The sequence below is a fragment of the Ranitomeya imitator genome, chromosome 7 (genome assembly GCF_032444005.1).
Source record: "Ranitomeya imitator isolate aRanImi1 chromosome 7, aRanImi1.pri, whole genome shotgun sequence".
Taxonomy (NCBI): domain Eukaryota; kingdom Metazoa; phylum Chordata; class Amphibia; order Anura; family Dendrobatidae; genus Ranitomeya; species Ranitomeya imitator.
In genome coordinates this window covers 17,958,421-17,973,579 of record NC_091288.1, presented here as the reverse complement: position 1 = coordinate 17,973,579, position 15,159 = coordinate 17,958,421, and the positions used below count along the sequence as shown (strand labels likewise).

General features: G+C 41.6%; 1 protein-coding gene across 18 annotated transcripts in view; it reads right to left on the bottom strand.

Annotated features, from left to right (window-relative positions):
• Window positions 1-15,159, bottom strand: part of R3HDM1 (R3H domain containing 1) — a 117,765-nt gene that overhangs the window by 24,631 nt on the left and 77,975 nt on the right. For 16 of the 18 annotated variants that reach the window (XR_011314617.1, XR_011314614.1, XR_011314615.1 and 13 more), the window contains 9 exons: window positions 15,047-15,106; window positions 14,039-14,179; window positions 11,305-11,413; window positions 11,125-11,220; window positions 9,015-9,052; window positions 8,876-8,926; window positions 8,528-8,754; window positions 4,901-5,155; window positions 1,114-1,262 (listed from right to left, as the gene is read on the bottom strand). Coding sequence is in view for 13 of the 18 variants with exons in the window: in XM_069732851.1 (XP_069588952.1) it covers window positions 1,114-1,262; window positions 4,901-5,155; window positions 8,528-8,754; window positions 8,876-8,926; window positions 9,015-9,052; window positions 11,125-11,220; window positions 11,305-11,413; window positions 14,039-14,179; window positions 15,047-15,106 (1,126 nt within the window). In the remaining 5 variants the exon portion in view is untranslated. The remainder of the gene's footprint in view (window positions 1-1,113; window positions 1,263-4,900; window positions 5,156-8,527; window positions 8,755-8,875; window positions 8,927-9,014; window positions 9,053-11,124; window positions 11,221-11,304; window positions 11,414-14,038; window positions 14,180-15,046; window positions 15,107-15,159) is intronic. The other 2 variants (XM_069732858.1, XM_069732859.1) reach the window with 1 other exon arrangement.

Sequence of the window (15,159 nt, the reverse complement as noted above, 5' to 3'; positions counted from 1 at the left end):
AAAAAAATTATATATATATATATATATATATATATATATATATATATATATATATATATATATATATATATATATATATTCATTCATCTGGGTGGCAATGAAGTAGCAAAAATAGAAAAAAAAAAGTTCTTTGTTGGAGACAACCAACTTTAAAAACTAAATGTGAAACACAAAGCGGCTTTGACAGCTGTGTCAGATTCCTCAGCCAGCTATCCAGATTACAGCCCATGGCCCGCGCCCGGAATTAAGCTTTTACTGCTGAGGCTGGTCATCTGATACTTGATGTCTCACCAGCCCTACACTCATTCATTTTCGCTTACTCATAACCCTTTACTACAAAAATAATAATAATAATAATAATAATAATCTTTATTTTTATATAGCGCTAACATATTCCGCAGCGCTGACACAGAGATAAATTCTGGCCCGCTTCGAGGGGGATACGTGGTGTTGTGGGAGTCACAGTGCAAAACACAGGAGAAAAATAGAATAGCAAAAAATGTGACAAATCAGGGTTGATGACCGGAGCTGAAAAAGTTTACTTAGAGGGATTGTCCAGGTTTGGAGAATGCTAGCTGATTTAAAAAAAATAAAAAAATTTTTAAAAAAAAGCGCCACCCCCATGCACAGGTTGTGTGGGGTACTGCAGCTCAGCCCTATTTACCTAGTCATATCTACATTTGTGTGTTGCAGAATACTATTTTGCGACATTACATTTTGAAGCAAACAAATTTGTGTTTTGATGGTAATGTCCTACCAAATTGTTATTTTCCTTTTTTTTTGACTGTTGTAGAAGCTTCAATACGTCCTTCATTATAAGGGTAACCATGTCACACTGAATGGGGCATTGATCCAAAAATTCTCAAATTGATATCAACCTTGCATTGAACAGTCCGCAATCTGGGCGCTAACAAAGCTCATAAGCGCCTGACTGCTGCTGTGACATCATAAGGCTGCGTGATGTCATACGGTAACATCACACTGCACATGGCATTGTATTACGTTTGCACAACCCTAGCACCCCAAAACTAGGTTGTGTTCAAGGGGAGACAAAAAAAAAAAAGTTCCTGTGGCGGGACGGAATATCTGGTTGCACCCCGATGCTGTACGTACCTGTGGTATTAGGTGGTTGGGAGCCTGCTGCGGAGGGGGCGGGGGTGGGGGTGGAGGAGGGGGCGCAGGCACTTGGGTCCTAACTGGCTGCTGAGTCACAGGAGGATTATACACCACTGGAGTGCCGTCTGGGTTTATAAATGGCTGGCCTGCGGGAACAGAAGAGTCAGTGCTGTCATTTCCCCTTCATCATGAGCACGACGTCAGTGATACGGTGCAAGCAACCAAATCCCCTACTGTAAAACCTGCAGACATGTACTAAGCGGCTCTAAGACAATAAATATACCTCTCTCACACTTGAGGTTAGGTTCTGATCATAAAATAACCAGGTTGACATAAATTTTGACCCTGCAGAAGAACTTAGGATCGATACAAAATGGTCTCATGTTGATCCGCTAAGAACTTAAAAAGTGGATTTCACAACACAAACTGCAGCCAATACTAAATAGATCTGTTAGACCTGATGATGTTGCTGTAGTTACTTTGAAAATCCATGTCAGAATGGCTGAAATATCCTTTAATAAAGTGTAATTCAAACTTGGCCCACCTTCATAAATTGACCGCTCCTCAGTGTCCCTCCTCCCTGCTGCTACAGAGATCTCACACTGCTCAGTACAAGCTGCACAAGTGGGCGGAGTTTGAACATGATTGGCAGGACAAATGTTCCCAGTAATGCTTGTTTTTCAATCACTGCCCTGAGTAAATATGTCCGGAAACCAGCAGATCACTGGCCTCGTATATTATACCGGGCGATCAGATAAATCGCATCTTTTAACATTTCTCCACATGTAAACGGAGGATAAAGCAGCCCACAAAAATGCTAACAAACAATTAATTGCCAAATAAAGATTGAGAATTCAAAATTGACTGCACATGTAGTCTGACGAGCGCTAACGATGTATCATTGATAAGAACTCGTTATGGCGATTTTAAGCCCTATATCACAATTTATTAAAGGCGTATATTTCTCTCCTAGACCAAAATCGAAAAATCTTTTTTTTTTTTTGGCTTTTAGACTAAATGCAATATATAAATTTATGATTTATATTAAAACTATAGATTAAAAAGTTAGGAGCGATTTTCCACAGCATTTCTGCACCAATATATTTAACTTAGGATACTTGCATTTTAGTGATTTTTTTGTTTATTTGTTTTCTTTCATGCATTTTTATCTCTGTTCTTTTGTTTCTTTTTGGCATGTCATGTTTACAAGTAAAACTACTTTGTTTGTATTTGCGGAGCTTTGATCAAGTCAAGTGCAGACGACAAGCATTTTTACTACTTTTCTACAAAGGAATCGCTCTAAAAATGCACATGGAGTTTTTAAATCTGGAGATTTTACACAATTCGTTCAAGTCTAAGGGGAAATGTCACAAAAAAACCTGCATATTTACCAAGAAACTCGCATGCTATGGGTTTTAAAAACACACTACAGGTCAATTTCCACGACGTTAAACAGAACAATGGGCGCGAGATTTACACACACCTCATCTACTTTCCTGGAACTGTAAAAAGCTTTGTTTCTTAAGCAAGAAAATATGCATAAAAAGAAAAAAAAAAAACAGACCAAATACTCATTGTGGGACCTTAGCCTTAAAGTTATAGAGGGTGGAAAGAGGAGTCCTGTGAAATCTCCTACCATGTACAGTACAGACCAAAAGTTTGGACACACCTTCTCATTTAAAGATTTTTCTGTATTTTCATGACTACGAATATTGTACATTCACACTGAAGGCATCAAAACTATGAATTAACACATGTGGAATTATTTACTTAGCAAAAAAGTGTGAAACAACTGAAATTATGTCTTATATTCTAGGTTCTTCAAAGTAGCCACCTTTTGCTTTTATGACTGCTTTGCACACTCTTGGCATTCTCTTGACGAGCTTCAAGAGGTAGTCACCGGGAATGGTCTTCCAACAATCTTGAAGGAGTTCCCAGAGATGCTTAGCACTTGTTGGCCCTTTTGCCTTCACTCTGCGGTCCAGCTCACCTCAAACCATCTCGATTGGGTTCAGGTCTGGTGACTGTGGAGGCCAGGTCATCTGGCGTAGCACCCCATCACTCTCCTTCTTGGTCAAATAGCCCTTACACAGCCTGGAGGTGTGTTTGGGGTCATTGTCCTGTTGAAAAATAAATGATGGTCCAACTAAATGCAAACCGGATGGAATAGCATGCCGCTGCAAGATGCTGTGGTAGCCATGCTGGTTCAGTATGCCTTCAATTTTGAATAAATCCCCAACAGTGTCACCAGCAAAGCCCCCCCCACACCATCACACCTCCTCCTCCATGCTTCACGGTGGGAACCAGGTATGTAGAGTCCATCCGTTCACCTTTTCTGCGTCGCACAAAGACACGGTGGTTGGAACCAAAGATCTCAAATTTGGACCCATCAGACCAAAGCACAGATTTCCACTGGTCTAATTTCTATTCCTTGTGTTCTTTAGCCCAAACAAGTCTCTTCTGCTTGTTGCCTGTCCTTAGCAGTGGTTTCCTAGCAGCTATTTTACCATGAAAGCCTGCTGCACAAAGTCTCCTCTTAACAGTTGTTGTAGAGATGTGTCTGCTGCTAGAACTCTGTGTGGCATTGACCTGGTCTCTAATCTGAGCTGCTGTTAACCTGCGATTTCTGAGGCTGGAGACTCGGATAAACTTATCCTCAGAAGCAGAGGTGACTCTTGGTCTTCCTTTCCTGGGGCGGTCCTCATGTGAGCCAGTTTCTTTGTAGCGCTTGATGGTTTTTGCCACTGCACTTGGGGACACTTTCAAAGTTTTCCTAATTTTTCGTACTGACTGACCTTCATTTCTTAAAGTAATGATGGCCACTCGTTTTTCTTTACTTAGCTGCTTTTTTCTTGCCATAAAACAGATTCTAACAGTCTATTCAGTAGGATTATCAGCTGTGTATCCACCAGACTTCTGCACAACACAACTGATGGTCCCAAAACCATTTATAAGGCAAGAAATCCCACTTATTAAACCTGACAGGGCACACCTGTGAAGTGAAAACCATTACCGGTGACTACCTCTAGAAGCTCCTCAAGAGAATGCCAAGAGTGTGCAAAGCAGTCATCAAAGCAAAAGGTGGCTACTTTGAAGAACCTAGAATATAAGACATTTTCAGTTGTTTCACACTTTTTTGTTAAGTATATAATTCCACATGTGTTAATTCATAGTTTTGATGCCTTCAGTGTGAATGTACAATTTTCATAGTCATGAAAATACAGAAAAATCTTTAAATGAGAAGGTGTCTCCAAACTTTTAGTCTGTACTGTGTGTATGAATATATATATATGCACACACATACATACACACATATATACGAATAATATTTTATATATTTTTTATTTTTGATTATACAATACAAAACAATATCTGACTTGCCCCTCCCCTGCGGAGCTGATATATTTTTAATAAATGTTATTGGTGTTTAAATCTTAATGTCTGGCACCTGCGGAGCATGTATAATAGCTCCAGCTGTCTGTGTAATGGATTTAAGAGATTTCTGCTAAAAGTATTTGACCCTTCCCCCCCCCCCCCCCCGTGTCCTTCTTAGACATCATCAGAATAGAACAATGGTTAATATTATCATCATGTTCTGCGTGATAAATAACTCCGTTGCTTCGTCACGTGTGGATTCCAACAGGCACAACATCAAGACTACAAAATGTTAGAAAATCGAGAAGCAAATAAATAGGAGCAGAACACAGTATTAAACATTAGGACGGCAGCTTTCGCCACATCGATGCCCTTGAGATAAACAGAGCGGTTTTCACCAAGTACAAACCTGTTTGTGGGTTGATCAGAATGCTGCCGGGTGGAATGCCAGTGGCTTCCAAGGGAAGCAAAAAGAAGCTAGTACTAGATGGAGCCACTTGGCCACTTAAGCCGCCATCAAAGGAAAGCGCATTACTAGTGCTGACAGGTGGATAGACGGCAGCTGAGTCATGGGAAGGCTGGCTTACTGCGGTTACTGGAAGTGGCTGCTGGGAGAGGGACAGGGACCCTCTGGACGACCCTACACTACTAGAAGACTCTGAACCTATGGGAAAGGAGCAATGGAAGAAGAAAAAAAATATAGAGATCTGTATTTTTACCTAAAGACCATAATACAACATGCACAATGACAGATGCAAGAAACATTAACCCCTCAGCTGACAAGACCACAAAAGCACCAATATGCGGCTCATGCTTGTGACAACCAAGGGAGACAAGAAACTATCATCAAGCAAAGCATGCAGGTAGCAAAGGGTTAAAGGAGGACCTCACCTTCCTTCCCCCCCACCACCACCATTACTTACATGCACGGTGGAATGTTTTATAATCTGAAGCCGACTGGAAACTAGAAGTAGGATAATATGTATATATTTTTGGGATGGCGGAGATTAATTGGGCTGAATCATTTCTTTATATATAAATCTTTGACACAGAATGTACAGAATTCCTAAATTCCCCATAAGACCAAAATCTGCCTGTCTGCAGCCACCACTAGGGGGAGCTCAGGAATTAAGCGCATACTATTTTATTGTGAAGCTGAACGTATAAGCTCCTCCTAGTGGTGGATGTCATTTCCTGGAGTTTGGACGAATTTTTTTTTTTTAACTCTTTATTTCTGGGTCTATGGAGTGGATTTTTAGCTCTGTAAGGCTAGGGTCATATTGCATTATGTGACTCCGTTTAACGGACGTTTCACCACGGCATAACGCGGTGTAACGTAGTCCGTTAACGCCGCCATTGTCTGTAATGATGAATGCATCACTAGAGCACGCCCACATTGGGCGTGCGCTAGCGATGTGCCGTGATTTGAGTGATGGACCGTGAACGCTGCTTGCAGCGTTCAGTCTGTTCCTCGCTAGCGCAGATCGGGGATCTGTGCTAATTGGATCGGCAAACGCGATCCCTTTTGGGACATTGCGTTAGCGCAGTCCGTAGCGCTATGCGCTAAACGGACTGCCCTAACGCAATGTGACCCTAGCCTAATAGGAAAACAGAGCTCAGCTCTGAATGCTATAAAAATGTTCATTAATTAAAAAAAGGTTGGATCATAAATAGCATTCATCATCTATATGCAGGATCGGTAAGAAATGTATGATTGTTAGGATCCCTCCCATTGATTACAATAAAGGGGCTCTCCTGTCTGAATGGAGTAGTGGTCCGGAATCTTCACTGTCTATGGGACGGATGCAGAGTACAGTTCTCTGGGATCTACATCAGCCCTACATCAGAGAACAAGGGACTCCCTTTCTCCCTATCAGAGGGAGAGATCGAGCATTCGTACATTCATGATGGCCTTCTTTATCCAATCCCTTTAATTAGAAAAAAAAAAGTCCAAGGATAGACATTCCCTTAAAGCCAATATTGAATGTGTCTTAACACAGGGGCGCAAATCAGCCCTAAAAGAGGATGGGCCCAAGATTCTATGAAGTTAGGAGGTCTCCTTTAACCATTGATGCAGTGACAAAGCAAGCAGGTACACCATGCAAAGATTAGTCATTCTGCACAGATGCAGCACTGCAAGCCCCCCGGGTGCAGCGCCATGACTGAGCCCGGCCAGGTAAGTCGCTTTTGCCTTTTAGTGTCCTGAATCTAGTTACAACCCAGCATGGAAAGAAGAGGCGACCATGGGATCTGCAAATCTAGATCATCTCTGTGCACAAAGGCCTGCATGTGACAAGTGTGGATTCCTGCAGCCATGCGCAGTTTACAGATACCAGAACATTAGTGTTTTGCACACTGATCTAAAGGAGGAATACCAAAGATGCATAGATGAGTAGTATAAAGGAAAAATAGAAAAATATGGGACCCCCTCGCATCTGTGCCATAATAGTGTTAAAAGGGTAATTAACGAGGTGTTAGAATAACGTTAACCATGTAATACTACATTTCTCCTGCAGGGGTCACTGCAGGGGAAAGGCCCGGCTGGCCATGACTTCCCTGGAACGATCGTGTTAGGCAAGTGCGTCTACAAAGTGAAGCCGTCGCGGAGATAATCTGATTATCAAGTTGCAGGTGCAGAATACAGACATTTTTCTTAATTAATTTTTCCTAGAAGTAGTCTGTATGCTACAAAGTTCAAGTTGGGAATACCCCTTTAAGTAAGTAGAGTAACCAGTAGTTTAAAGACTTCAATCCCCAAAATATAAATCAAGAATAAGCTTCCAGGGCCCCTTATGACATATTAAGACCACTCAGATGGAAATTAGGAAACACCAGTGAGGAACAAAGGGGTGAAGTTTAGCGTGTGGGGCTTGTGCTCCCTGCTGCTTGGTTTTTGAATGGCGCCAATAAGAAACCCCTTGGGTACTGCAGCCTAGCGCCATTTAAGTGAAAGGGTTAAACGACATCACACCTTTTGGGGCATAATATTTTTACTTAAATGCATGTATTTTAGGCTAAAGATCTATTCTATAATTCCATTTCATGAAACAATTTGCCTTCTATTGCCTCCGTGATGTGCTTGAATATTGCTGGCTACAGAATGAGAATCCATCAGTGAGCTCCTTCTGATGGGAACGTTTCACAGGTCTTCTCTGGATTTTTCTGTGATCCTCTTACATTTACGACAAAACAGACAAGAGAGTTACAAACTCCCGATAAGAACGAGTTCACTGACTGATTCCGAGTTAACTCATTCTCCAGCTAAAAAAAAAAAAAGAAAGGTTAAATTATGTCCAGAACTAAGACTGAAAAACAGAAAAATGAGTTTACAAAGGCATCTGTAATGGCGCGCCACAACCCTTCAATGCCTGAATCGAGGAATGTGCAAGAAGCGCAAGCTCTGTTGCCAAATACGGTTTCTTAGGAGCCACAAGAAACACAACCTCAGAAAGCCGTTGTATCCTTGTAGCTTCTCCTAAAATATTCCGATTCCCCACCGCCCCCGGGGTCACTACTGTCACAGAGCTGAGCGTATATGTTCGGAATCGGTCGCCGAATCTGAATTTGCCATTTTGTTACCATATTCGTGCCAAATTTACGTTTGATGATCGATTTAGAATTTCTACTCCCATTGACTCCAATGACGTTGGGCGAATATTGGAAAAACAATATTCGCCGCCGATCGTAATCGGAGCCGGAATTTGAATAATTCGCCCAACTCTAGTCACAAGGTCTGACCGCCGTATTTTTTGGTTCATCCATTTTAACCATAGAACCGGCAACAAAGCTACAAACGTTGGCACGTTGAACACAGGCACATGAAAAACTCAAGCATTTAAAAAAAAAAAATTAAAAAAAAAAATTATATATATATATATATATATATATATATATATATATATATATATATATATATATATATATATATATATATATATATATATATATATATATATATATATATATATATATTTAATGAAACAAAACAAATGAGAAACGCCTCGGCAGCCGGCTCTCTGGTGCACACCGGTGATACCTGTTTTGGAAAGCCTGCCTGTGCTTTTGTTGCTTCCAGTGCTATCCCCTCGTGTCAAAACCGAAATCCCACTGAAGCTGCTAGCTTTGGTGACAGCGGGCTTCAGGTTTCGGATGGAGCTGTCGGAGTCCGTGCTGCTCCACGGCCGAGGCTCATTATACTTGACATCATTCTCAGTACTGCTGAAGAGGCTGTTTCCTGATCTACCTGAAGCGTCTTTATTGATCCTGAAAATTTATACAACTGGACTGTAAAGATATACGGAAAAAAGAAATGGAAGGGAAAAAAAAAAAGAAGAAGAAAAGCGGAACACTCACATGCAAACAGAAAGGGGACGGGGCTAAATACCTAAATATCTGGCGCCTTTGCTGGGTGAGATTACACTCGTCCTCTTGAATTCTGCGGATATTTTAACGAGGCCGTTAACGACGTTCTTCATATTGGGACATGGAGACGATCGTGCATGGAGAAAGAAGCCGGCGCTTACCTCTTATCAGTGAGAAAATTCTCCGGAGAACACAGCGACTGATGGAAAGAGGAGAAAACCCAGAGTGACTTGTAGCCGATTGTTCAGCATCTACGCACATTATCAGTTCACACTACAAATTGATAAAAGCACGGCTGTTCTCAGCCGAAGCCGCCGGTGCCCGAAGGGTCAGATCAGATTGAATCAAGTCTGATCGCTGGACGGCTTCCAAAATGTGCTCAGAAAGTGCAGTGTCCACAGAGAGAGCTGTGCCAGTGATCACGCACTGCCCACCACTGATCTGTGCGATCGGTGCAGGGCAGGAAGGGAAGATTCTGGTGTTCAGCTTCAGGTCAGAGAGAAGACATATCACTGGGGCCAGGGAGGTAATTAAATCGCTCGATGACGCAAAGGATTCTCTTATACACTAGACCACCAGGGAATCATACACTAACCACACATATACCCTAGATAGACCATCAGAAAATCAAACATTAACCTATCCACTACCATAGACCAAATACTAACCAGACAGCTAACCTAGAATATCATGGAATCAAATATTAATCCACTATCCACTACCATAGACCACCAAGGCATAAAATATTAAACTATCCACTACCATAGACCACCAGGGCATAAAATATTAAACTATCCACTACCCTAGACCATCAGGGAATTAAATATTACTCTACCCACTTCCTTAGACCATAAACTAACCACACATCCACCCTAGACCACCAGGAAATCATACAATGACCGCACATCTACCCTAGACCATCAATGAATCAAATATTAACCTATCCACTACCTTAAACCACCAGGACATGAAATATTAAACTATACACTACCCTAGACCATAAACTAAACACATAGCTACCCTAAACCACCAGGGAATCCAGTAGCATAGACCACAGATCACAGTCTAGGGTAGGAGATAATGTCATACGCTAACCACATATATACCTCAGAACAACATAAAATCAAATATTACTTCAATACCACTAACCTAAACAAAAATTTACCCACATATCTACACTGAGCCATCATAAAATCTACTATTACCCCCACAGCACCAGGGAATTATAAACTAACCAGACATATCCCCTAGACCACCTTGGAATCAAATAATAGAAAACCTAGAACCAGAGACCACTAAGAAATCAAATATCACCCCCTCAACACCACTACCCTAGACCATCAAAGAGTCAAACATTAAGTATTTAGTCTAAGAAAGAAGTGTTTATTATTCCCTGGTGGTCTAAAATAAACGAACATTTACACTAGACAATCATGGAATGTAATATTACTCTCAGCAATTAGCCTGGATCACCATGGAATCAAATAATAAACTTCTATGGAATCGCTACTCTAGACCACCAGGGAACCAAATATTTAAACATTCACTACCCTAGACCATAAACTAACACACACCTACTCTGGACCACCAGGAAATAAAATATGAATCTATCCACTACCCTAGATCATGGAATTATAAACTAACCACACATCTACATCAGATTACTTTAGAATCAATTATTACCACCAACCAAAACCCTAGACCACCAGGTAACCAAATATTAACCTATCCACTCTCCTATACCACCAGGGTATCAAATAGCACCATCCCACTAGCGTAGACTACCAAGAAATCAAACCAGCGACACACCTACTCTAGACCACCAGGGATTTACATTATTACTTTCCGACACACTACCCTAGACCACCCGGGAATCTAATACTGACCCATCAACAACCCTAGCCCTCCACTAGTGATGTCTTAAAGGGAAGGTATTACAGATATATTATTACTCATTAAAACACAATCTTTTTTTCATATCTATTTTTACTCCCTGGTTGTTATTTTTATTCCATATTCTGTACTATATTATTGGCAAAGAGAACAGTAAGTGTCAGTCTACTATGAGACTCAGAGTGACAACTGCAACATTTCAGGTTTTATTTTTATCAAAAATTGAAAGAAAAAAAAAAATTATTACCCCCCTCCCTCCCCCCCCCCCCCAAAAAAAAAAAAAAAAATCACCTTAAAAATACACACAAGAATAAAAATATAAAAAGAACACAAAGTGATAAGGAAAAGGCAAAACAAGACATAAAACATTCCACCTACTTCTTGCGCAAATATCCGCTCTCTCGCCCTCTGGTACTCCTCTTCCCGCTCTTCGATGGATTTGCTTCTCCTGTCATCCTTCAACCTCATCCTCATCTGTGTAGAGAAAGGGATTAGCTGCAGGATTGGCGCATAAGCCGGGGTATCTGTCAAAAAAGAGAATCCTACAGCGGCGCCCACCTGATTATCGTCCTTGTCTAGGCTGGAGTTATCCCTTTTAAGAATGTATCGCTTCTGGAAGTCCATGCTCTTCTCATCCTTGATATGTTCTTCAAATTTCTGATCCGGGCTGAAAGGTAATATAGGCTTATTAATATTCATTGTTTGGCGCGGAATTAAAGCAGCGGGCGCTTTAAAAACGGAGAGCAAGAACCACAGCGATGTGTCAGACATATGAACATTTCACCTCTTCTATTAACAATTTAATTCCTCCGGACAGGCTGCGAACATGGTAGGCAATAAACACATGTCAGCTTCCATTACACAAATAATTGGACAGTTCTGAAGCCTTTTCTAGGGAGCAGACAAGAAAACGCACACTATAATCATGAGGGCAGGCACTTGTACATTTAAATGCCAGCTCTTTCAATGCTTAAGAGTCCAGTGGGCGGGTCTATTGACAGCCTTCCCTGTAGAACACTGCACAACGAGACCATTCACTCAATAGAACCGCCCACTGGACTCCTAGACAGCCATGCTACTTGCCAATCAGACTCCGTATCAAACGTGACATTAATACCCCTATCCCCAAGGTCCTATCCCAATATGTAGTAGGTGTATGAATATTATTAAGAAATACCTCCTATTAGAAATGTAGTATAGTTCTTTTGATTCTCTATGTTGTCTACTCCAGGGGTGTCAAACTGCATTCCTCGAGGGCTGCAAACAGGTCATGTTTTCAGGATTTCCTTAGCATTGCATAAGGTGCTGGAATCATTATCTGCAGGTGATTAAATTATCACCTGTGGAATGCAAGGAAATCCTGAAAACATGACCTGTTTGCAGCCCTTGAGGAATGCAGTTTGACACCCCTGGTCTACCCCATGTGCAGGGCATTTCAGTAACTTCGGCATCCGTGGTTACGATCACTAACTGTCACTCTATCAGTGGTAGTAACCATGGATACCTAAGCTACTGCAATGTTCTGGTAAGTGACATAGGTAATCAGAAGAACTGTACTACATTTCTAATTGGAGGTATTCTCTAATATTTTTATTACACTTACTACATATTGGGATAGGAACTTAGAGATGGGAATACCCCTTTAAGGGTATATACACTTGCAGCATTTATCCATGCATCAAAATGGTTTTGTTTCTGCATCATGTCCGTAGATTTTGGCATCGGACGGATGCTCAAATTTTTGCAACAAAGCTGTCATGAGCGGATATATCGTTAGAGGGGGCTGTCGAATACTTTCTATGAGCCTTGATCAATGAATGGGCTCAAGGAAGTGGAGGAAACATCAAATAAAAGATATTAAATTTTGGGGCTGATTTTGCTCCTCCGCGCTAAGTAACGTGTCCCCGCTGGGATCATCAGTGGTCGCCGAGCGGCAACCACCGGCATATTTCGGCCCGGTGGAAGAGACAGTGTGACGCCCTCAGGGGATGCGGATCCCTGCAGATTGACAGGGGGATCAGTGGCGAGTACAGCAGGCCTCGGGATCAGTGATAACGGCCTTTTACAGAGCGTCTCCATGTCCCTGGTTGCTAAGGCGGCCATGTTATCACTACAATAATTAGCATATGCTCGTAACCTGCTGATGGTTGAATCCAAATCTGGCGAAGGGAAAATGGACGGAGAAATGACTGACCGTGAAGGTGCGGTGGGGTTCTGCCCTGTGATAACCCTTCCAGGTTCAGGACCCTCTGCACCGTATCCCTGGCAACCAGGTGACCGAACCACCTGAGGTAACAACATGGCTGCCTGTATTTAGGCGATTTGTAGAGAACGCTGTTCTGGTGCAGATACTGACATATGAGGCTGAGGTGATCATCCTCGATCGGTTCTGACCCTCGCCTTGGAGATACCTGAACGGTATGAAAGCCAGCTGTCATGTGACCAGTGTGAGGGTCACATGACGGGCGCCATGTTTAATTCTGCTAAGCTCTATGATAGTGTCAGGGGCCCGGGCCTAGATTTCCATTGTAAGGAGTGGGCACAGGAGCAGAGTTATACAGCCAGCACTCGGTCGCCGCAGTTTAAAGCCTTAGATGCCACTGACAATTATTACACGGCACTGCAATATTACAGTATTGCATTATCTGTACAAGCAATTGCAGGTTCAAATCAATAACAAAAATAATTAAAAATATATATATATATATATATATATATATTTAAAAAAATATGTTTTCAAAAATTAACAACTCAGCCTTTCCAGGAATTAAAAACATTTTTGGTAAGTGTCTGAATTAATAAAATATATATCACAGATGGTGATGGCTGAGAGAGGAAAAAAAAAAAAAAAAAGTAGTATTGTTGGATTTTTGGAGGGTAATTTCGACTCCCAAAAAATGAAGTAAAAGAGTCAGAAAGTCGTATTGAACTTAAAAAGGAAATAATATAAACTACTACAAATCATACTGCAAAAAAAAAAAAATCTCTGATACAACTCTAGCTACTGAAAATAGAAAAAGTTAAAGATTTCGGAAAGAGAAGAGGTCAAATCTAAAGAGGAGAGGGGCCCCGCTGGGACTCCACAAAGCTGCAGCCGGCCCTGCCAGTATGGATAGCTGTTTATGGCTGACGTTTTGTCCCGTTCTTTGCATGTGATAGTTTCTGAAGTCAAACCTTGAAGATATATGTGGACAACATTGAATGGGGCCGGCTGCAATACCAGACGCTGCCACAAACAAGAGGGGGCGCCATTTGGCTCATCGCACGCACTCCTGTACGGTACAGGACTCACATTCTTGTATTGCTCGTTTTGTTCACAATTACAGATTTGCCGCTCTGGTCCACGTTGTGATCAAGGCCAAAGTACGCGGCCACTCTGTGCAGGAGCATCCTGTGGTACGAGGTCATCGGAGGGAATTTCTTACGTTGAATTCTACGAATAAGTGGATGAGACAGATTATTACAAACGTGCAGGCACAAAACAGGGGACAGCCAGCATGGACTGACAGACATGTCGCTGTGTGCGCCCCATTCGCAGGGGTGGTCAGCTTTTATGTTCCGCTCTGCTGCAAATGCTGGGATCGGAGAGGACTCTGATCCAGGTCCTTAGATATGGGGGTCAATAGTAGCCTCGACATACAGGTGGTTAGGAAGGGGTAGGGCTCCCTGTCACCCCATCATCCATTCCAAAAAAGTGATCACAGTAATGATTAGGGGATGTTACGGCAGCAAGGGGCCTAATCAAATAATCTACCCCCAGATTGCAGAAATGATTTTTAGGCCCAAATGCACATCTAAAAGAAAAACAACCCCTTTAAATCAAACAATATGTGTTTTGGCCATAACTATATTAACATGCAGCCTGAAGCATTATCATTTATATCATATGACATGGTCTTCAAACCTCCCTATTTCCCTTCCATAAAATCAACGTATTTAAAAAAAGAAAAAAATGTAAGGCGCATTAAAAAATTCAAATAACGCCCCCCAATAAACACATCCTCATATAGTGATGTTGAAGGAAAAATAAATTTTAACAAGTGAGCAAAAAAAAAAAGTTAAAACTTTAGAAATGTAGGGATTTAATTACTGCAGAAGGACGGCTGATTAACAGGCTGCTAGTTGTATACAAAATATGTGTAAGGGACTAGGGCTGTGTTTTTAGACAGCACCAGGTGTCGTTATAAATTATAACGAGACTAAATACAGCCGCCACTAGGGGAAGCTAATTGTACATGAATTTGGTGTAGCACTCCATGCACACACGCGTACATCAGAGTCTTGCGCTGCCTCTACTCACTCATTGGTAGAAATAAAATCTAATATATCCTGTTCCAGTTTGAGCAGCATCATTCTGTCCCTAAAAGACAAACAAAAGATCAGACTTTTGACCAACAGATAATAAAGAAAAGA